At 54.8% G+C, this 23,772-nt stretch overlaps 1 protein-coding gene across 13 annotated transcripts in view; it reads right to left on the bottom strand.

The window, feature by feature from the left end:
• The window catches only part of CACNA1C (calcium voltage-gated channel subunit alpha1 C), a 521,192-nt gene that overhangs the window by 428,259 nt on the left and 69,161 nt on the right, over positions 1-23,772 (bottom strand). For 2 of the 13 annotated variants that reach the window (XM_059081308.2, XM_067008445.1), the window contains exon 1: positions 18,343-18,970. The exons of the other annotated variants lie outside the window; for them this stretch is intronic. In XM_059081308.2, coding sequence (XP_058937291.1) covers positions 18,343-18,391 — 49 coding nt within the window. In that variant the 5' untranslated portion in view covers positions 18,392-18,970. Of the gene's footprint in view, positions 1-18,342; positions 18,971-23,772 lie in introns of those variants that run through there. 13 annotated transcript variants of the gene reach the window in all.

Here is a 23,772-nt window from a genome sequence, read left to right on the forward strand (position 1 = left end):
AGCGTGTGGACCAGGCCGCACGGCTCTGTGGGGTTGGAGCCCCTTCCTGGGGACGGAGGAGGAGAGCCCCGGATCCCTGAGGGTGCCGTGGACAGTCCCACAGCCCAGCAGGGGCTCAGGAGGGAAGATGAAGGCAGCAAGCAGAGACAAACTCCAGCGACACAGAGAGGGTCCCTCAGTCCCACAAAGTCACCGTTCACACTGGTTTACCCTCGTCCCCAGAGCCACTCCGCACCCAGCCTGGTTTGTGTTTCACGTGGTCCTTGATGGGTCGGCTCTATAAAGGCTGAGCGAGACTTCCAGAGTCTGGCTGACCCAGGCACTTCTCACGCAGGTGAGCTGTCACATTGCACCACGCAGCCACCACCGAGGCTGGACGCAGGGCAGCCAGAGCCCCGCCGTGAGCGCGGGGGGCGGCGTCCATCTGTTTCACTCACCACTGCAGCCTCACTGTGTCTCTGAGATCCAGTGAACACTTAACGCCCGGCTGTCAAAACTGGTTCTGCTTGCTTTTATGCCCGCTGCCAAGAGGCTACTACGGCGCCGGCTCACGGGAAGCACTCACCAAACACGGACGGACGGACGGACAGATGGTCGACAGTCTGTCCTGCCTCTAGTCTGCCAAGTGAAGACAGAACAGTGAGCCACCCTGACACACCTGTTCTACCCCTAATGGAGCGCCTGTCCCGGGAACGCCTCAACGCGTGTCTCCCCGAGTCCGGGGCTGCACACACCAAGGGATGATGCGTGCCCCCCCACCTGCAGAATTCTCCAGGGGCACTGGGGCAGCTGTGCAGACAGGGTGGCGACGGGAAGCAGACTGCAGCCCCAACTGCTAACCAAACACAGTGGCCCCTGCTGCGCTGAGCAGATGACGTGTAGGTGGCTGGATTCAAGCCCCAGCAGAAAGAGGCTGAGATTCACAAGAGGTCTGGCAGAGACCGCATCGCCCACTTCAAGGATCCCGCAGGGACCTTCCAAGAACCCACAGAGGTGCCCTGGGAAAGTGTCGGCTCTGGGATGGTTGCCATAGCAGAGAACGTGACAGCAGCCAACGGCAGGCGGACCAGCACCAAGGAGAAAGCCGTGAGCCCTGTTGCTTCCTCCAAGTCCTTCTCCTCTGCCCCAATCCTAGAAGCCCAGCATGGCGGGAAAAAACAGGTCACGATCCTCTTCCCCTGCACAAATCTGAAAGCCATGGGTAAGGCCTGAAGTAGCCCATGGGCTTTGGAATGTCTTTTGAGGCCTAAGTATTGAAACGAGGCTGTTCAAATAACTAAGCTACGATGGGCTTCGATGATGGGGAAGAAAAGGAAAGGGGGGCGAGCAGGGCAGGTCTGCCTGCAGCAGTGCTGGAAAGTAAAAGCCTTCCTGTTTATATGAGCCGGTCCATCCTACACGCATGGCCCCTGCCTCTGACTGAGATTCTGGGTGTGAGAACTGTTTCTCATGGCGAATTAAAGCACCAGTATGCTCTGGGCCTGCCAAGTGAAACAGTAAATACTAACAACTGTTTCTAGACCAGTGAAACCACCAAGATTACCCACTGGAGGCAAACGTAAAACCGCACTGTAGCGTCACCTCCCCAGTTCAGGTGCTTAGGACACCACGGGAGAAAAAATTCACCAAGGACACGGGCTCACACTCAACATCCATATGCCACAGAAGGAAGTGATCCACCAGCAGCACGGGAAACAGGATAGCCGCTCCCCAAGGACTCAGATCAATAAAACAATCTGAAATGGACTCTAAATAGTAGTACATATATGTTTCAAATGATGAACAATCTAAAATATGGAATAGAAATCATAAAGGGACAAAATACAGTCGTTTGAAGAAAAACAAAATAGAACCTTAAGAAATAAAATTTTCATTAAAAATGAAAATATATTTAAAGGTAAAACAGCTTATTAGATACAAATGAACAAAACTGGTGAACTGGAAGATAGAGCTGAAGAAATCACTTAAGAGTGTAGCAAAGAAAGATAATGAAATATAGGATATGAAAGAGCATCTAGGAGAAAAGGTAAAATGAGAAAGATCAACACATGTTTTAATACCAGAGTTCCAGAAGAATAAAATAGAAAGGCTGGTAGAGAAGGAATAGCTGAAAATAACTGAGAATGTTCCAGAACTGGTAATGATACAAATCCTTAGATTGAAGTATCTCACCAAGTCACAAGCAAGATTTTTTTTAAATTAATGTATTAACACAATATTGTGAAACTACGTAAGACTAAAGACAAAGTATCTTTCAAAAATCAGAATCGTGGCTTGGACTTACAGCAGACTTTCTCATCAGCAACAATAGAGTCCAGAAGACAATGCAAGATCTTCAAATTGCTGAAATAAGACAAGAGCTCACACAGAATTGTGTACCTGACGAAACCACCATTCACGAGTGAAGGAGAGAGAGAGAGAGAGAGAGAGAGAGGAGAGAGAGAGGAAGGAAGGAAGGAGGGAAGGAAGGAAGGAGGGAAGGAAGGAGGGAGGGAGGGAGGGAAGGGAGGGAGCAAGGAAGAGAGAAAGAAAAAGAAAAAGAAAAACAGCTTCAAACAAAGACTGAGGAAGTTTACCACTATAGACCACTGCCCAAAAAACTACAAAACATGTGCTTCAGTGTTAAGGAAAGAAACCAGAAGGAAGGAAAAGAATGCAAGATGCAACACGGCTTCTTCACAAAGACTTTCTTGGAAGCAGGTGTCTTCTTAGTCACATTACTGCGTGGTATGTAAAGCACCCCAATTCAAGCCCCCCTCAATCACTTCATACACAAGGCTAAGGAGATGCAGGACATCTCCCCGCATTTAAAACCCAAAGCCTACTTTCTATGCGACTATTTTCAACACCATGGAGCAGGGCTATTCTGCACTCTTGCTGCCCCTCCCCCAAGACATTCTTTCTTAGAAAAAACTTAGCTCAGAGATACTCCTTATGCATTTGAGCCTACACTACCATTTCCCCACACTGCTGACAGTATGCATAGGAACACACTCACCAAGTTTTCTCCTGCTGTCTTTCACTTAATCCCTTTGCAATATTTAAATCACAGTCATTTATACGTGGGGTTAAAAGAATAAACAGATTCTCAGTTGGAGGGCTGGGGGGAGTGGGTACAGATCCCCAGACACAGGGAAGGGAAGTGATGCAACAAAATGCCAAAGCAAGAGGCAGAGGTACCTCTACACGCAGGTCTCCTGGCGCCCAGACACACCTGCAGCTTGTGACACCCCATACCTGCACATACCACATGCAGATCCTTGCCAAGGAACTCGTAAGCTTGGCCCCCAAGTGCTCGAGGAAGCTTTCCCTAAGAGTCTCTAGTTTAGAGTTTCTGCGCCTGTGAACATGAGGAGATGACCTTTATTGCCATCTCACCCTCTCTGCCTTTCAGACCATGACCTAACTGCAACCACTCGGGAGACGCTGGCCTGTGCTCATCCATGGCCAAGCGGGCGTGAACGAGACTTCATCCTGTGACGTCTCCGGGGGTCTCCCTCTCCAGGACACCAGGCCCATTCCGTCACTTCACCCACCTCAAGAGTATTTTTGTTTTGGCAGTTTTCTCCTGGAGATTTTCTTCTCTCCTCGTCCATTCTACCAAAGCCAAGCCAAACTGCAAAGGTCCAGGCCTGGGACGCGCTGTCTGGAGAGTGACACGGCTGGCACTGAGGAGGCCTGTGCATCAGACTCAGAACTCCTTTTGCAGCCGACACTCTGCCTCAGTTTCCCTGGAGTGGGAAAGGGAAACCAGAGCATCCTGTGGCCCAGACCCAGCAACAGCTCGGGTTGGGGTCAGCGCCGCCCTGGAGGTTCATCAGAATACGGCCAAACTCTGCAGGTAGGTATCCAGATGGGGCCCCACAGGTTGACTGGGCACCAGGCCCCAGAAGGCCGCCATGGCACACTGCTTCCGGGCAGGCAGGTGGCGGCTGGGCCACCTCCCGCTGCCAAGAAAGGCAGCGAAAATGGCTTCCAGGTAAAGGTCTCACCCCTCCCCAGGTATCCCACCCTGTGGTCAGGTCCATCTCACGTGGAGGAGGTGGAGGGTTGGCGCAGGAGCTGGAGAACAGGGGTGGGACTTGGGACCTGCGGCTGTCTGTACATTTCACCTGCCGGGAGGACTCCGGGGAGGTGCAGAGGCCCAGCCTCCCCAGCTCTGCAGCCACCACGCCTGCTGCCTCTGGGAGAGGCCCTCCAGTCCACCTGCTCTGCCCTCACAACCAGAGTCTCTGCCGGTGTCTCCTGACATCAACTCCTCCTGGACCGAGAGTAAACCCGATGCCACCAGCGGGGGACATCCCCAAGGCACCCAAAGAGTGTTACTGTCCTTTCCTTAAGCATTCAGGATATTTGTCTTGATTACAGGGAAATCCAGGCATTGCAAAGCTCAAATGGGGTCCGATCTGAGATATTCCAGGGGTTGGTAACATTTTTTGTTGTGGGGTTATGAAGGAGGAGAGGATAAAGAAAAAATATATGAAGATGCTCTGTTCGCAGAAACTGATATTCTGATATAATTATAAGGATACAAAGTCACAGAGCTGAACACTGCACGAAGCCCAGCCAGTTCTCCAGAGGGCTCACATCCTAGGCTGGAAAGCTCGGCTGGTGCGGACAGGGGTGGGGAGGCAGGGCGGGAACACCAGAGGCAGGTCTCTCTTCCCCCAGAGCCCTAAGACCTCCTCTTGCAGCCTCATGCCCGCCCCGCAGCACGACTCCACAGCTTCTTGTGCTCTGCCAACCTGCTCAGGTCTGTTTCTGAGAACAGAATTCCATCTCCTCAGCTGGGGCTATAACCCTTCCGCTCCTGAACGTACCCCACGGCCTCTACTGCTTTCGTCCACGTCTGCGTCGTCAACGGCCCCCCGCCCATCCATTCCCACCCTCTCCTACGCCAACAAACCCATCTCCTCTTTCCTCACTCACAGCCGAAACTCCCGAAGAGTGGCCCTCACGTGCCCACACAGCCCGCCACCCACTCTGGGCATCACACAGTCTGACCGCACGGCAGTCACCGCGCGCCGCCTCCCAAGGTGCCCTGAGAACCGGGTCGTCCAATCGAGTGGGGCGGGGCTTCCCTGGAGGCGCAGCGGTGGAGAGTCCGCCTGCCGATGCAGGAGACACGGGTTCGAGCCCCGGTCCGGGAAGATCCCACGTGCCGCGGAGCGGCTGGGCCCGTGAGCCGTGGCCGCTGAGCCCGCGCGTCCGGAGCCTGTGCTCCGCGACGGGAGAGGCCACGGCGGTGAGAGGCCCGTGCACCGCAAAAAAAAAAAAAAAAAAAAAAAGAGAGAAAATCCAGTGGGGCTGCCCTCGGTTCCCATCTCCCCTCCCCACCACCCCATCTGACGCTGACAGCAGTGGCCTCCCTTGCCCTCCACGACCCCGCAGGAGCAAGGCTCTCCACCTCCCGGGCCCCTCTGGCTCTGTCTCCTCTGTTTTACCTGCTCCTCCGCCCTCAGCCCTACATCATCCCCTCTCTCTGCTCTCTCTCCCTAATAATTTCATCCATTTCCACAGCTTCAAATATCACCTCTAAGTGAACTCTAATCCTGCACGTATGCTGGGTATCCTCCGTTAGCCCTCCAAATCCACCTATCCTTCCCACCTAGATAGCCCCTCCCACCTAGATAGCCCCTCCCACCTAGGTAAGCCTCCCCACCTAGACAGCCTTTCCCATGTAGATAGCCCCACCCACACATATATCCCCGCCCACCTAGATAACCCTTCCCACCTCGATAGCCCCGCCCACCTAGATAGCCACACCCACCTAGATGGCTCTGCCCACCTAGATAGCCGTTCGCATCTAGATAGCCGTTCCTATGCAGACAGAGGGCTTTCTTGCCCTCCAGCTTTTGTAGAGAAAACCCCTTCTTCCCTCTCGCCTGGACGATGGCAACAGCCTGGGAACTGTCCGTCCACCTGTGGTCTCAGACCACCACTTCACCCCGTACCCTGCCACCTGACTAGGCTTCTGGAGGAGCAGCTCTGGTCCACCTTCCCCTGGCTCGAACACTCCAGACGGCCTTGAGCATCCCACCGAACGGGATGCAAACTCCAGCCTGCTGCGAGGGCTATCCGCACATTCCCCGTCCCTGCCGTTCCAGCCTTCTCTCCACTTCTCCCCATACACTGCCTGTGCGCTAAGCAAACTCAGCTCCCCACTCCTTTAAAATCCAACGCATGAGGCTGTCACTACCATGCTTTCCGTTGGGAGCGTGAGCCCTCCTCTTTACCCTGTTTCTGCCCACCCTTCAAGGCTCAGCTCTGTCACCCCCGTCATACGTGCTTTCTCCATTTACTCCGTCTGAGTGTGCCCCCTCCTTCTTTAAACCTGTGAGCCCTTCATCTTTACCTCCCTGTAACGTCAAGCATGCTCTGCCCGTTATTCCAGCTGTGGGTATCTGTGCATCTTGCTTCCTACTGGACTACACACTCCCCAAAGGATGGGAGAGCTGAGGGGCCGTCACCCTGAAGGTCTCCTTGGATCCAGCGATCCTGTGAGCAGACTGCCTTACGCAGAGCAGACACCCAAAGCATGGTAAGATTGACTAACTTCCCCAATTCTGGGAGGGGAAGAGCAACTTAGCATGGTTTTCACCAAAACGGGCATGAGAGTCCCCATTTTCAGGGCATTTCACAGTCAGTTTATCCTGTGAAAAGGCCCCTCATCTCCTGGTCTTTCAGACAGCTGGGCTCAGGTCGAAAACTTTGCCTTTTAAACAACTGAAAAACAGAGGCACAGGACCTTCTCCACCGCGGACCAAATGTGACATCTGAGTCACTGTAATCCCCTCGGAGGTGCAGCTCGGAACCCCGGGACGTCTTGGGCAGCTAGACACGGTGACAGAGGCTTTGACCTTGGAGACACACTGTGCAACATTTCAGCTCTGGACAGCGGCCAGGACACACCTGTGAGCAGGGCCAGGGAGGGGATGGGAAGGCAGAGCCCACAGGAGGGGGGTTCACTAAAAGTTGGCTTAAACCAAGCGTATCGGCCCGCAACGGGCCTGACCTGCATTCCGTCTTAGCACGTTCACCTCTGCTGACCTGAGAAAGAACACACACACGCCCCGGCAGAACCCGCCAATCAGGGAGCTGGGTGTGCGGCAAGAGCAGCTCTGCAGCCACGAGGCAGGACGCGTGGGCCTGGGTCGGCGCACGGAGCCCTGACAGACGATACAGTCAGGCTGCGGGAGGAGCCCAGACCCGGGGCCAGGGATTCTAGCCCAGAAAGCTGTCTAACCTTAGCAGGGCTCCTGTAGGAATAAATGGCAGAACATATATGAGCCCACCTAGGTGAACATAAGATAAAGTCCACCATACAGTATTCTGTCAAAAAATTTTAAAACGGATTCATTTTTTTCCTTCCCTAACCAGGCAAGTTGTTCAACTTTTCTAAGCCCAGGTTTCCTTATCTGAAAAAATGGAAATAATAAAACTCGTCCCATTACTTCAATGGGTTTAAAAAAAAAAACTGCTGATACAGTAGATGTGAAGAGCATTTAAAAGATATTTTAGAACAATCAGAAAGTAAAATGACGTTATTACTTTCAGACAGAACATTTATGGAAGAAATAGCCACCCCCAGTTTGAAAGGGTTTCCTGAGTCACTGGTCGGCCCTCCTTCTCCCCACGGGGCCATCAAGTGTTGCTGCCACCTTCCCCTCCCCCGCCCCCGGTTTCCTGCCTCTCTCCCCGAGTGTTCCCTGTTCCCCCCACACCTTTCCCTCCCTCGCCTAGACTGCAGCTGTGTGAGGAGCAGGCGGCGGCCCTGGACCCCGCTCTCCCCCCAGGCAGCCCCCCAGGCCGGAGACAGAGGCCCCTCACCAGCTACCTCCTGGCCACGCTGCCCCTCCGCCAGCGCAGATGCAGGGCCACGGGGGGCTCACCCGGCCATGCGTCATCCATCCCCCCCCGGGGTCCCCGCGGTTCCCAGGCGTGGGCGCTCCTGGACTACGGATGGGCAGGCGGGGACTGACAGACCAAATAGCTCTGTCTCACCAAATACCCGTTTCCTGCCGTCACAAAGCCCAGGTGGCAGGAAGGTGAGCACTGAACCGGATGTGGAGACCTTCATTAGCTGGGGAAGGGGGGAAACATCGGTTACTCCTCCAGCAGAGCCGGATTCTTAAACACCTAATTAAAGTAAAAATTCTGACACCGGCCCCGGGAGCCCAGGGGACAGACTGGACCCTCACTACTGCCACAGCAGAATTTCCTGATCGGATACCCTCGTCTACACAGCATTCTACTGGGGTAGCCACACAAGGAAATGGGCTCTTCTAACCAAAAAGCCGTAATTCAGACCCAGCGATTGCACTCCTAGGTCTATACCCTGCAGAATTGAAAAGAGGGACTCAGATACTTGTATGCTGATGTTCACAGCAGCATCATTCACAGTAGCAAGAGGTGGAAACAGCCCAAGTGTCCAACGGCTGACAAATGGATAAGCTCGATGTGGTCAGTCCACACGGTGGAATATTATTGAGCCATGAAAAGGGATGAAGTTCTGACACCCGGATACAACGTGGACGAGCCTTGAAAACACGACGCAAAGTGAAATAAGCCAGACACAAAAGGACAAATATTGTGTGATTCAACTTACGTGAAGTATCTAGAATAGGCAAATTCACAGAAACAGAAAGTAGACTAGATGTTACCAGAGGCCCGGGAGAGGGAGGAATGGGGAGCTCTTACTTCGAGGTTACAGAGTTTCTGTTTGGAGTAAAGAGAGAGTTTTAGAAATAGCCCGGCAATGGTTGTAGAACACTGTGAATGTAATTCACGCCACTTACATGAATCACAATGTAACTGTAACTACGTTGTAATTACAATGTAATTCATTCCTAATTGTGTCCTTAAGAATGGTTAAAATTGAAAATTTTGTTTTATATATTTCATAATAAAATTTTTTTAAAGGTCATAATTCACATCTTCAACTACCAGTAGATGTGACTTATAGACTTAGCTTCGCCGAGATAGTTAAAAGAAATAAAATCTTCAAATCACTTGTCACGTAACTGAAAGAAAGTGCTTGACCTCACCTCCAAATGACACCCAGGTCCCTAACTAACCTTCATGTGCTTCCTTTTAACTGCATCATTTATCACGTGGGTCAGGCATCAGCTGGACTGTCACAAAAGACCTAGATCTGAGTGCAGGGCAAGTGCTGCCCTCAGTGCGGTGACACAGGTGAGCCCCGGTGACCGCATTAACATCACTGTCAATGACACACGAGAATCCGCAGCCACACAGGGTTACGGGGGTCGGGGCGGGTACGGGACTGCCAGTGGGTGTGGGGTTTCCCTTTGGGGTGATGCAAAGGTGCACGAACTGGACACTGGCGACGGTTGCACAGCCCTGTACAGATACTACAAGTCACTGCACTGGACACTTCCAGGGTACATGAAAGGTATCTTTTCCAGTAAGTGAACTATCTCTCCACCGAGATGTTCTTTAAAAATCAATAAACGCACAACGCGTGCCGTCAGGATGCTCGGCCCGCACGGATGGGCCCCGAGCTCGTCAGAACCTCGTTGGAGAACGGACGGCCTTATTTCCAGGAGGGACTGACTGGGAAGACATCCCAAGAATGTGGCGAAGCGAGGCCCCGCCGCGAAGCGGTCATCTCAAAGCCAAGGCTGGGCAGACGGAGGTCCCCACAGACCTGAGGACCGAGCAGGGTCCGGGCGGGAACCTCGGGAACAAACGCGCAGCTAGAGGAGGGAGTGGGGGGGGAAGCGTGCGGAGTGGCCACAGAGAAGAACGAGCCTCCGGCTGTTTGTCCACCACAGTGACCAGCGGAAGCCGGAGCTCTCACAGAGCAAATCCGAGCCAGGCTCCGCCGGGCTGGCTCAAGGTCATCTTCCCTCAGCCCCACGTGGAGAGAGAAGAGAGACAGCACATGCTTGGAGAGTCCAACAGACCTGAACTTAATTTCCGGCTCCAACAGCGTCTGGATGACCTTGGCCACGTTACTCAAGACCACTGGTCCTCGGTTTCCTCATCTGAAACATGTCATTAATACCCACCCATAGCGTGAGCGTAAGGACGCAATGGTACTAAGTGCGTCGCTGGACGCGCTGATGTCCGGCACACGGCAGCTGCTGCTTCTGCCTGGTCTACAAATACAAAACGATGGATGCTGCACTGCAATACAGATTTTTTTTTTTTTTTTCGATACGCGGGCCTCTCACTGCCGCAGCCTCTCCCGTTGCGGAGCACAGGCTCCGGACGCGCAGGCTCAGCGGCCACGGCTCACGGGCCCAGCCGCTCTGCGGCGTGTGGGATCTTCCCGGACCGGGGCTCGAACCCGCGTCCCCTGCATCGGCAGGCGGACTCGCAACCACTGCGCCCCCAGGGAAGACCCAGATTATTTTTTAAATAAAAATAAGAACGTGGACGGCCCCGTAGATCATAGGCCCAGAGGCTGGGAGGTGGGTGTCGAGGGGAGCAAGGCGCAAACTGAAACGCACGTTTCCCGGCACGCTTTTTAACGATGAGATCGTTTTTGCTTCAGGAAACTAAAGGCTAGTCTGTCATTTAAGATGTGAAATTAAAGCCCTTTCCTATTTTGACGGGTGTCTTAAGATGCCGGATGGAACTGCTCCCTCCCTCTACCTACAAACTGCCAGCACTTTTGCTATATATTTTTTAAAAGTAGTTTATTTTCCAAAGCCAAGGTTTACATTTGAAGCAAAGTTCTATGTGCCAGGCAGCGTGTCCTCCCATACTGAGGAGTGACATTTAGGTTTGGGGAATTCATGTCGGAAAGTGAGGACAGACTGAGTGCCCCGCCAGGGTGCCTCCTGCTCTCAATGGCCCTATCTTCGCATGTTTGGACCAGCAGAGGACTTCTGGCCAGTTCAGAAGGCAGAACCCGGGCCCCAGGCTGCAGGCAGGGAGCACGTGCCAAGGCCATGAGGAGCCCGGCCTCCCCGGGTCCTGACTCTCAGGCTGCTCCCACGGTCCTGGGGTCCCGCTGACTCAAGCGGGTTGACACTTGACAAGAAAACCAAATTACCAGGCCTCTCGAGACTGCTCTTTCCCTTCTCCCTTGATTATTCGGAATCAGCCAGACCGCCTGCGACTCTGATTCTCTCTGTTTCACGTTTCCATTCTTGAAATTTTGAATACTGTCAGCCATCCAGCAGCATCTACAATGCAGTTTGGATGCTTCAGAAGTTTCATGGCGCTGCTTTCTTACACGCCCATGTCCTGCTATTTGCTAAGAAGAGCTGCCACCATGCAGTGATTTATTCGGAGCCTCGCGGCTGCCCTGCAAAGCCAACTGGCTAAGGATTCCTGTCTCCATTCTACAGATGAAAAATAGGAGACCTGATCTCTTCAAAACTCTCAGAGAAAGACATCAAGTCAAAGACTGTGACCCAAGTCATTTTCTAGGTGTAGCCTTATTTATTTTTCTTTCTTTCTGTCTGTCTCCCTTCCTTCTTTTCTTTTTTTTTTTCTTTACTTTTGCTAACTAACACCTTTGAAAGGTTTTAGCCCAACATGGCTTATTTTGGAAGGACGAAAATATATAAACGACTGAACATGACACAATGGTTACAAAGTAAACAGAGCTTAATTGAGTAATCAAGTCAACATTTCTCAACACTTCTGCCCACAGGCAATACGGGGAAGAACATTCATTTACTGTCTGGATTTTGGCTTGCTTCTCTAAAAGACAGGAGACGAGATTATTTTATTTTCCCTTCAGCTAGTTTCCAGCGGGCTGCACCACATGTAGCCGAGTGTATTAAAAGAAACCCCTGTTGGCAAATGGGCAGCTTGAATATTTCATGAAATTATGGCAACACTGTGTTCTGCGATGGTGGCTTCCTCCAGGGATCTCAGAGGCTACACCTCTGAGAGTGAGTCGGGCTCGGGCCCTGTCTCAAAGCTAGAGACCAGGTCAGCCTCACAGGCCTTCCGGTCTCTGGGAGCATCAGGTCAGATGCCAAAGGCTTGGGGACGGTGGGAACGTCGGAAGGAGGCCCCAGATGATCCCTTTCCCATGCTGAATTTAGACCTCTCCTTACCTAAATATCTCCCGGGAAGAGGAGGGGTCCTAGGGGACCAGCCCAGACAAGGGAGCAGGGGAGCCTTTGTTCCCACACCTTGGTAGACTCGGGGGCAGCCTGGCCTCTGGCCGCGGCGGCCTGACCGCCCCGGGCTTTCTACCTGTTCTACCTGCAGTTCACCTGCACATCCACCTGCCCTGTGGTTTCTACGCACAGCAAAGCCGGCCGGTCCACAAACAGCCCCCAACCCCTCGCCAAGGCAGCCCGACAGCCCAGCCTGGCCTCTCCCTCAGGGGCTGAAATGAGCCCTGACTGGGGCAGAAAGGAAGTGAGCAAATAAAAAGGCCTGGAGGTATGTCCGTTCACGGACAGAACCGTGATCTGAGTTTTGCAGGAGTTTCCTGTGGACACGTGTGAACCTTTACTCTGTCGTCTAAGACAACGCTTCAACCTTCCCAGTGAGAGGTAGCCCCCAGCTGTTCCCAAATCTAACACCTCAGAAATGACTTCAGCCAGAAGGAAAGCGGCGTCGGCGGAGGGAGGCTGGGGGAGGGTAAGAGGGTTATCAGGCAAAGTCTAATCAGAAGCACTGATGGACGCTTTCAGAGCATGAGCGTTCACCACGTACGGTCAAGAGATGGCAGGAGGGTGGAGAGCCCAGGCCCATTCCAGTCCCGCCCCTCCTGGGTGACCCTGCAGGAGCCTGTCTTCTCAGCTGGAAATGGAGTTTGTTCCTCAGCTTCCTTTGCCCATAAAACCTCCTGATCCGAGAGAGTAACTTCCCGAAGAGACGCATTTATTCTAGGTCTGCTTGACAACCCTTCAGAGAACATGAGTGTGGGACCGCCCCCTCCTTGCCCCGTCTCATACACACACACACACACACACACACACACACACACACACACAGCCAGCACCTGAGGACCACGGTGAGGTGGCCGTGCGGTGGCAGCCTGGCTGGGGCCTGGAGGAAGGGACCGTGGGATTTCGAGCTCTGGCCAGTTAGCCCCCTTGCCTCACCTCTGCCCAACGTCTCCGGGGAAAGTGAGGGCCTATTTTCTTTTTTCTTTTTTTTTTTTGCGGTACGCGGGCCTCTCACCGCTGTGGCCTCTCCCGTTGCGGAACACGGGCTCCGGACGCGCAGGAGCAGTGGCCACGGCTCACGGGCCCAGCCGCTCCGCGGCACGCAGGATCCTCCCGGACCGGGGCACGAACCCGCGTCCCCTGCATTGGCAGGCGGACTCCCAACCACTGTGCCACCAGGGAAGCCCGTGAGGGCCTATTTTCAACCTCTGTTTCCCTCCTGAGCTGCGGGCCCAAACTGCCCTCCTCTGTCCCGTGGATCCCCACTTAGATTAACTCAGTTCCACAAGTAGCGGCTGTGCGCCCCACACCCCCCCAGATACGCCAGGGAACCGGGCCTCCTCCTGCGGCCCTTGAGGCCCGCTCACAGCTGTGCCTCCCGGGTCCCCCACCCGCGGCAAGGAGGCAGCGAGGCCCCCAGGGCCCCAGGTCGAGGCCTGGCCTTAAGCAATGGGCACCCCCCCTGGGGCCCGAGCCACACACGCAGGAGTCACGTCAGCCCCCATTCTGCTCCCCCCCCCCACCAGAGATGCGGGTCAGTCCCTGCGCCCCGGCTCTGAAAGAGCGCTGAAGGCCCTCCGCTTTCCCAGGGGCCTCCTGTCCCTTTTACTTGTTTTGTGCAGTACCTAACCCTGAGGTTCATGTAAACAGGTGTTTACTAAATTATTTCAATAATGACAGCAACGGCTGGGAGGCTGTTTCATTATCAGAACGTTTAGCACTTGTGTCATTAAATATTCAGCACCTGATAGTTTGCACAATTCTCCGAGCCCACCGTCAGCTTAGGCAACAGTGGGGCCGGAACCCAGGAGGTTAAATCAGTGCGAGTATCTCGCTAAGTAGTGTAGTTGTTAAGTCCCCAGGTGTCTCCCAAACAATCCATCAGCTTTGTTTAGTCCACCCTGGAAAATAAAATCGTCTACCGATTTCGAATGCGGAGCACAGATTCCAGAGTCCCCACGGGGACCAGCGGGATGCTACTGGCTGGCTGGTCACCACCACATGGCAAACAGCTAGACCCCAGCAGGAGGTCCCCCGGGACAGGGGGAAGGAGCTCCAGCCACGCCCTCACAGTCTCAGCTCCGCGGCCAGGGCTCTCGGACCCCAGAACTCGCTACAACCACCGAGGAAGCTGAGCGGAGAAAGGGACAGAAAAGACAACACCGGGAGCTGGAACACATCACTGGAAATTAGAACAAACCTCAGTTACTTCCTAACCCAGGTCTCGGGAGCTTTGCTGCCATTACCCAGCGTGGGACCAGCCAGATTCATAAACAGCTGTGAGGTGTACCCAGTTGTTTTTGTGTTTTTCCCCTAATAAAGTTAGGAAAATGTCTTCTTGCCTTTGAGCTGACAAGCTCTGCAACCCTACCGGCCAGGCTTTCCAGCTCCCACGCTCCAGGCTGGCCCCGGGCTGGGCCCGGGACCCCCGGGCCCCTCTGGTTACCAAGCCCTGGTGAGAAAATTAATACAGGGAGGAAATTAATATAGGGCCGTAACAGGTTCAGGAGAGCAGGATGCTGCCTGTGCTGGAGATCAAGGCAAGGCTGGGGCAGGAGGGCGAAATCCGAAGGGGGTTCGTTATCGGAGAGAGGGTGAGAGGTGAGCGAGGGCGGGTCGTGCTGGGGGCCCATGGCGAGCGTGCCGCGAGCACTCTGGTCTTCGGAGGCCTCCGCCCTGGGGCAGGCATGCAGACGAGGCCCAGCAGCAAGAAGTGCCCTGCAGAGCCTCGGCACAGCCCCAGCCCCGCAGGTGCCCCTCCTGACTCCCAAGCCCTGGGGCGCCACCTCCTGGAAGAGGCAGAAGGCGCACCCCCTCTGGTCTGGGGGCTGCATTCATCCGTCAAGCGTCAAGGCCTGTGCTAGGAGGTGGGGATGCAAAGATCAGCAGGGCCTCAGACCCCCACCCAGGACGCCCCTGCGTCTCCTTTTGCATCTGTCTTACACCCAGAAGAACCCACCTCGGGCAGTTTTAAATCACAGAGAAAACAGGAGGAAGAGTCCCAGGTCATCGCCGAGACCCAGGGGCCAACGTCTCACCATCTCCTGTTCCTGTAGCATCTACCTGTAGAGAACCATTCACCCAAGGCGAGGCACCAATGTGCAATGGTGTCAGGGCTGCATCACCAGTATTCCCGTCTGCTACGCACCGGGTCCCCAAAGGGCTCTAGGCTCTTGTGCAATCTATTTAAAATAGCTTTTCCTTATTCAGTGTGTGTGTGTGCACATTTAAACACTGTTAGCATGTGCTCCATGGAAATAAGGAACAATTGATTCTTGTAATATATTCTATTGTATAGTATTCTGATACACTGGGAAGTATGTGAGCAGTACTAGGGACAATATCTGGAACCTCAAGAGCCCTTTTTCTCCGGGTTCCTCCATGCAGAATCCAAGAAGAAGCTGCTAATGTCGTGCTTTCTTCAGCCTGTGCAGGCTGAGGTGCAGGGAACAGTGCTCTCTGACCACTGATCATGATTATTATTACTTTATTATGGTGATAATAACTGTTCTGCTGCCTCGCTAAGCAGTGCTCTGAAAAGAAAAGCACAATGTGTCTTCCACTCCCAAAACACGTTTCCCCCTCTGCCTTGTCTCCAGCAGATAAGGGACATTCGGATGTTTTATTTGTTAAATGGTTGACTATTAAGAAACTCATTTGCTAGCTGGAGGCTGCAATGGAAAATCAGCCCAGAAAAGTGGGAGGCTGGTGTGGGACCAGAGCAGATGGGGTGCTGGATGTGAGGGGAGGCCCATGAGCCCCTCCCTGGCTTCAGGCAGGGAACCTGTGGGCTGTTCCAACGTGCTGACCCCCGTCTCCACACCCTGACCCCCAACACCACACACACACACACACACACACACACACACACACACACACACACCACTGCAAAACTGGGGCAAAAGGCCTTGCATTGAGCTTACTCGAGTCTGTCGGGAAGAGGAGGATGTAACCCCCGCCCCGGGCAACTTTTCCCGTCCTCCACTCGGCTGTCAGGCTGTCACCACCCGTCACTACCCGGCGTAATGCCCCTCTTCCCTCTCTGCTGCTGAAAGCCCAACCCTGGGTATGTCTCATTGCCCCGTTCGTTACGAAGCCACAGCAACCCCTTCCCGGCAGACATCCCTGCTCCTCCAGGTCTGCCCACCCACCCCTCCGTCACCCTCCTGCCCTCCTGCCCCAGGAAGACCCCAGCCGTGCTGACGACAGGGCGGGGGGAGATGGGGGGGAGACAGGGATCCTGGTGCTCTTACACCTGAGAACCGCATCCGGGAAAGGAGGCAAAACTGCTCTGTGAATTATATAATCACTGCGGCTTCAAGGGAGAGGACTGGGATCCAGGTTGCCATAGTGTTTGTGGCGTGCGGCTGGGAAGGCGGCGCGCGGCCACGCTCCCCGCTGCCGGCCCCTCCATCTTCCCCACGGACCTCGCGGGGCTGCGGCTCCTACTTGGAGTGTCTGCTCCCTGCACACGGGTGGGGAGGGCGCGCTGGGGCACCAAGGGGCAAAAGGGAGGAAGGAAAGGGCCAGACAGGGTTTGTCCTGCACGGAGAAGAGGCCTTGTGAACTGTGGAGGATTTGCTGAGGATTATCACCACGTGAATAATGATTATGACCACAGGCCACTGCCATTGTCGGTGACAGCGAGGACGTGGCCGCTGGGCTCTCCCCCTCAAGGCCGCCTGGACCGAGCTGGGAGCCTGCAGGGGAGAAAGCCATCCCCGCTCTTCACAAACACCCCCCTTTCTTTTGTGTCTCTCCTGGCCTCCCTCCGAATCCATCCACAACTCCATCGGGAAGGGGACAGGGGAACCGGTAGGGGTGGGGCATGGGGTAGAGAAATCCAGGGACAGAGCTTCCCTTGTGACCCCAAAGCCCTGGCTCACCCTAGAACCCACGACCCTTGACACAATCCTTCCACCAAAAGAGGCCCAAATTCCCCCACTGCTGTCCAAAAGCTGTTGATCAGTTTCGGGTTGGACGGAGACCAGGGAAGCTGCCTGGCAGCCTCTGGCTCTAAAGGGTAGGGGCTCTGCCTGCTAGCGGTGGGGCTGGGGGCCTAAGGAGGGAGGAGGCTGGAAAGAATAGGGAGGGATGGAGACAACCCCTCCACCAGGCTGTCCTCAGAGGAGCACCTGATGTACCCAGGCAGTAGCAGGACCAACAGCGACAGGTATGGAGAAGGAGAAGGAAGAGATGGGAAGGAGGAGTGTAAACAAGGAGGCTTGGGAAACGGAGAGACAAGGCAGAGCCTGCACCCAGAGGCAGAGGAAGCCACGGGGAAGGCAGAGACGGAGCTGGAGGCGGCCGCACTCCGGCAAGACCGTCCCTCTCCGCTCCATCATAATCTTAATTGCCGAGCAGTACCAAAAAATAATAACTTGTTAATACGGGCGGCGGGGGAGGGGGTGAGGGAGAAAGTTTCCAGGAAGTGGGGAGTTGCCTGAAAGCCTTTCCCCCTTGCAGGGGGAGCTGCTGACACTTGATGCCAAGGATGGAGATACTGGGAAAACACTGGGCGACAGTGTGCAGCCGCGTGAGCTCGGCACACCCTTTTATTATTGCCTTAACACATGAAAAAGCAGGGCCCACACACCGCCCGAATTCTAAACGCTGACATCCTCAGGTGCTATAGCCCACATGTGGGTGCGGATAAGAACACGCGGGGCGTGGGCGCGCGGGGGTCAGTGGCCGCAAAGAGGTGGGTGGGTGTAGGTGAGCCGAAGAGGAGGGACACAGGGAGAGAGAGACAGAGAGATGGGGGGGGGGGTCCACAGGGAGAGGGAGAGGGAGAGGGGAAGGGAGAGGCGCCAAGACTCGAAGCCGCCCCCTTGGAGCGCGCTGCCCGGGCGGGGGCGCCGGCCGGCCTGGTGCGGGGCGCGCGCGCGCGCGCGCGCTCCCAGCCGCGCCCGGGCGAGGCGAGGACCCCGGCCCACCGGGCTGGGGCGTCGCCGGCCGGGTAGTCGGGCTCTCCCGGCGAGCGCGAGCCAGCGAGGCCGGAGCAGACACTTGGGAACTTTTCCCCTCGCCCGGAATTCTCCGGACGCGCGGCTCGGGGGCCGCGGGCGCGGGCGGGGGAGGGGCGGGGATTTTCCGCTCGGGCTCCGCGCGGTTCGGCCAGGGTCTCGCGGGCCCCCGGCCGCTGGGGCAGAAGGGCGCGCGGCGGAGACCGGCCGGGGCCGCGGGGCGCGCGGGCGAGGCCGGCGGGCGCGGCGGCGGGGTCCAGCCTTACCTTGGTGGTTTTCCTCCGGAATGTACATCCTCGTGTTTTCATTGACCATGGACCAAGAATTGTTTGAAAAGGAGAAGCCACAAAGAGGAAGAAATGTCAAACACGCCCGAGCGGGTCTGCACTAATCCCTCCTCCGAGGCCGGCGGCTTTCGTGCAAAATTCGAGGAAGCCGTGGATCTGCAGTCGCTCTTCTTCCCTTCTGATGATTACCTGATTCCCATTATCGCATCAAACACCAAAAACTGATCCTTTCCACTACTGCCTCCTTCAGTGAAATTGTAATGCATCCTCAGCACATCCGGGCCCCTTCCAAGAATTCAGCGCCGCACCTCTGGCGGCCACAGCATTTGAAAAAAATAAATGGGGAGGCAGAGCGAGAGGAGGCGGGAGGGGAGAGGGGAGCGCGGACCCCAGGGCGGGAGAGGCCCGCCGGCCGCCGGCCTGAACCGTCTCCGCCCGCTCTCAGCGCGTCCTCCCCGGCCCTGCTCCGCTGTTCTCTGCCCGAAGGTCCGGCGAGTCCCGAGGGCGAGGAGGCAGGAAGGCGCCGCCGCTCCGGGCCGCGCCGCGCGCCGCTCTGGCAGGAGCTGTTTCTGCAGAGGCGGCGAGAGGGAGCCGCCGGCAGGAGCGCGGAGCGCGGCGCTCACCCCGCGGCCCGCCGCCCCGCCCGCCCGCCCGCCCGCCCGCCCGCCCGGCGCGCCCCAGGCGGACGCTCTGAACGCTTCCAGATGTGGCGGCGGCGCGCGGGGCCGGACGCACGGCACGGGGCGCACGGCGCGGGGCGCGCGGCGCCGACTCGAGCCCGGCCCGAGCCCCCGCTCGCCCCGCCGCCCGCGCCTCGGCCCGCATGCCGCCCGGACACGCCCCTCGCGCCCCGCCCCGGCCCCCGCGTCCTGCGCGGCGCCCTCGGCGGCGAGGCCTCGGGCGCGCAACTCCAGGAGGGGGGGCCGTCTGCCCACCTAGGGTCTCTGCGGATCGGGCCACTGCGCGAAACAGCAAAAGGAGCCGCGGCGCCACGGCTCTGTTTGGAGGATTACGACCAGGGCGGTTGCACGAGCGGCGTGGATGCGGAGAGACGGGGCCAGAGAGACAGGGCCCGAGAGGCGGAGCCTCCTGGCGAGGCAGTGGTGCCCAGATGTCTGCGCAGACTAATAGACCCGGGGTTTCTTATTCCTCCGAGGCCGCCGAGCACGTGTGCTACCAGGATATCCTCACCTTCTCCTCTTAATTATTTCTGCCACCCCGGCGGGAATCTGTTGAGCGCCTGTCCTTCCCGGAGCAGCAAACCTTTCTCCCCGTCACTCAGGCAGCCACCGAAGGTCCATGGCACCCCCTGCAGGCCCGGGCTCCTGAGAGCGGGGCTGCCTGAGCCCGGGCAGGGATGCCTACAGCTCTCTCTCGGGAAAACGCCCCCCCTTCCTCTACCCTCAGACCCCGCCTCCCCATCCGCACTCCTTCTCGGGGGAGCCCAGCCAGTTCGGTGTGTCCGGCCCAGACCTCTCCTCCTGAACGCCAGGCTACCCGGCGCACTCGGTCTCCGCTCGGAGGCGGACGGACATCTCAACCCTAACGTTTCCAAACGCCGAACTCCTTATTCTCTGTGCAAAACCTACTCATCTCAGCGGACGGGGCCAAAAACCTGGAGTCGTTCTTGACTCCTTTTTCTCTCATCCTCTCATCTGGCCCTTCGGGAAATCCCGAAAAATCGTGCATGTGTGACCACTTCTCAGTTCCCCCGTTGCCACCCCGAGGCCTGAGCCGACACGGTCCCTCACCTGAGTTCCCACAGAGGCCGCTGCCCCGCGTCGACCCTCCCTCCCCCCTCCTTTGGTATCTTCTCAACATGGCATCTAAAGGGACCTGTCCCAGCACTGCACTGCGCAAACCCCCCAGAGGTCCCCAGTTCACTTAGTAAAAGCCAGGTCCTCAGAGCAGCCTCCAGGGACCCACAGAAACAGCGGGTACAGCTGCTCTGACGGTCTCCCCTACTGGTCTCCCACTGCTCCAGCCTCACTGGCTCCTAGCAGTGCCCCGGACTCTCCAGGAACACCTCTCCCTCTCTCTCTCACACACACACCCCTGGAGCCCTTTGCTCTAGCCGTCCCTACTGCCTGCAGCCCTCTCCTCAGCTACCCACCTGATGAACCCCTCACTTTCTTCAGGACCGCTCAAATCTCACTTCCTCAGCGAGGTTCCCCCTGGCCACCGTACTTAGTACATTCAGACCTCAGTATCCGCGGGTGCAGAACCGCGGGTACAGAAGCCGCGGGTTGGGGGGGTGGGGGACTAAATGACACTATTTTGTAAAAGGGACTTGAGAGCCCCGGACTTTGATATATGCGGGGGGCCTGGAACCACTCCCCCAACCAGCCCCTCCAGCGCTCTCAATCTCCCCTTCCGCTACTTTTAAATTGGTATTTAATCCCTGTCTAACATGCTGTACTGTCTACCTGTTCATTCATTGTATTGTTTATTGTCTGTATTCCCCACTGAAATGTAAATCCCATGAGGGCAGGGATCTCTGTCCTTTTCTGTTCACCAGTTTCTCTCAAGTGTATAGAACAATGTCTGGCAGAGGGTAGTTAATAAATACGTGTGGGATGAGTGTGTGAGTACCTGAGATGCCGCCATTCCTGCATCAAAATGCCCCCATCGGCACCCTCGTGCATGTCTGAAACCTCACTGCTCCAGTCCCATTCCTTTGGCCAAGGGTTTGGGCCCCAGCTTAAGATGCAAAGGCCCCTGTGAGACACGTTAAGCTTTATCCATTATCTTCATTCTGCTGTGAACAGTGGTCTAGAGAAATCTGGCCACTTTACCATTCTGGTGTGTTCATCCCCAGTTTTCAAGCTAAGAGAGAAAATCAGAAATGACACAAATCCAAACATCACTTCTATTTAGCTTTAGGGTACATCACAGGCCTGTGTCTCAGGGACCCGTGCACCTGTTTGTTTAAGGCAATATTAAAATCAGGTTGCCCCCCTTTACACACTGCAGTACAGGAATAGTAACAGTAGCTAACACTGCTGAGTGCGCTGGGCTGTGATAGGTGTTTTACCCCATTATCTCCCTTAACCCTCATCACAAGGATAAGGCTGGTATTACTGTCGTGATTACTGTCCCCATTTTACAGATGTGGAAACTGAGACTTAGAGATTTTACGTGTCCAGAGTCATCCAGCTGGTAGACTGCGGAGCCTGGACTTAGCCCAGGAGGGTCTGACTCCAAACACGTGTTGGTACCATGATCCTATGCTCAAAGGGGTGACCGAGGGTCAGCTGGGGCAGGACAGGGGACCGAGCAGTTTAAAGTGACAGTAAAATGATTGCAAAGTGTGACCCAGGGCATTCACAGGGAGCCCGGTAACTGAGAGCGGGTGCCCTGTGTCAGGGGCACAGATGGGATTTGCAGCCAGGCTTTTCTCAGGGTAGGAAACGTGTAAATCTAGCAAGTAAATATTACCTTCATGCCTCTCTAGCTTCGTTTTTCCCTTCTCTTTCCAGCTGTGAAATGTGCTCTTTCCCTTCCAGAGAATATTTGGTCTTGCACTGAGCACCCACGTCTCGGCTTCTAACTTGGGGCACAGGCTTCAGGGCTCCCTTTCCAACGTGACAAGCGGAAACCATCCTGAATTCCGAGTGGGGGTTTGGGAGATGGTGGGAGCCGAGGAGGAGGATCTTTTCATCTTTCGTGGCGTGATTTGACTCTCTGGTGAAGGTTCTCTCCCCTCTGCCCTCCCTGGGCGCTGCGTGTGTGCACTCTTCCCGCGTGGGGTGTGGTGTAATGTCTGGAGGCAGATGTGCCTTTTCTCCGCCCGCCTTCCCGCTACATCTTAAATGTCTTCAGAGAGAGAACTGTGTTCATTTTTCTTTGTGCAAAGCATAATGCTTGGTATATAAGGACACTCACTGTATGTTGAGTGCCTGATTCACTCTGGAAAAGATTTCTTAAATGACCACAAATATTTCCTTTGGAAGCAATTAAGAGTGTAATGAATTTGTTAATTACAGTTCATTTGTAAGAGTGAAAAGCTTGGAAACAATCTAAATATCCAACAAAAAGGTTGGTTAAATGGTAACAGTAAGAGATTATTACAGCAGCCACTATGGAAAACAGTATGGAGTTTCCTTAAAAAACTAAAAATAAAGTTACCATATAATCCAGCAATCTGACTCCTGGGCGTATATCCACAAAACTCTAATTCGAAAAGACACATGCACCCCAGTGTTCATAGCAGCACTATTCACAATAGTCAAGACATGCAAGCAACCTAAATGTCCATTGACAGATGAATAGATAAAGAAGATGTGGTATATTTAAACAATGTATACAATGGAATATTACTCAGCCATACAAAAGAATGAAATAATGCCATTTGCAGCAACATGGATGGACCTAGAGATGATCATACTAAGTGAAGTAAGTCAGACAGAGAAGGACAAATATCATATGATACCACTCATATGTGGAATCTAAAATATGATACAAACTTGTTTATGAAACAGAAACAGACTCACAGACAAAGAAAACAAACTTACGCTTACCAAAGGAGAAGGGAGGGACAGATAAGTTAGGAGTTTGGGATTAATATATACACACTACCATACATAAAATAGGTAAACAACAAGGACCTACTGTAGAGCACAGGAAACGATACTCAATATCCTGTAATAACCATAATGGAGAAGAATCCAGAAAAGAGTAGATACATATATATGTATGTATAACCAAATTACTTTGCTGCACACCTGAAACTAACACAATATTGTAAATCAACTATATTTCAACTTAAAAAAAGATTATTACAGTCATTTGCTCCCCAGAACGTCCCTATGAGGGAAATGTAATTATCCACCCTTTACAGACACCCGTGGATATGGAGTGCCAACTCTGCTACCCCATGTCATATCGGGTCATTTCACAGAAGGGTCAACTAGCTGGCGGAAGTCTTCACAGCTGATGAATTTTGGAAAACCTGGGATTTGAACCCAGCCACCTGTCCTCAGACACCGAGGCAGCAGCCTCCACAGACTCGCCCCCTGGGAAAGGTCAAAGTCCTGCAATCAGCCGCCACTCGACGCTCTCCCTCCATCAAACCTAAGGACGCACCCCAGCAGTACTCCCAACTTTTACTAGGCCACTTGCTTAGATGCTTTCATGAGTCAGTAGTTAGTGCCAGAACATAGATGCCCTCAGCATATACCTGTTGAATTCACACTAATCACCATCATTGAATAACATCTGCAGTCCAGAGCCTGGTCTTTGGAGATGGGCCAGGCACAGGGCCAGACTCTCCCTGCTCTGAACCGTGGGAGCTTGGACGCCTGACTTCACTTCCTGATGCCCAGTTTCTAGGAAATGGAGCTAACAGTGGTACCTCCCTCTCTGGACGGGGGCGAGAATTAAATCAAATAATCCAGGTGAAGCATGCGG

The sequence above is a fragment of the Kogia breviceps genome, chromosome 12 (genome assembly GCF_026419965.1).
Source record: "Kogia breviceps isolate mKogBre1 chromosome 12, mKogBre1 haplotype 1, whole genome shotgun sequence".
Taxonomy (NCBI): domain Eukaryota; kingdom Metazoa; phylum Chordata; class Mammalia; order Artiodactyla; family Physeteridae; genus Kogia; species Kogia breviceps.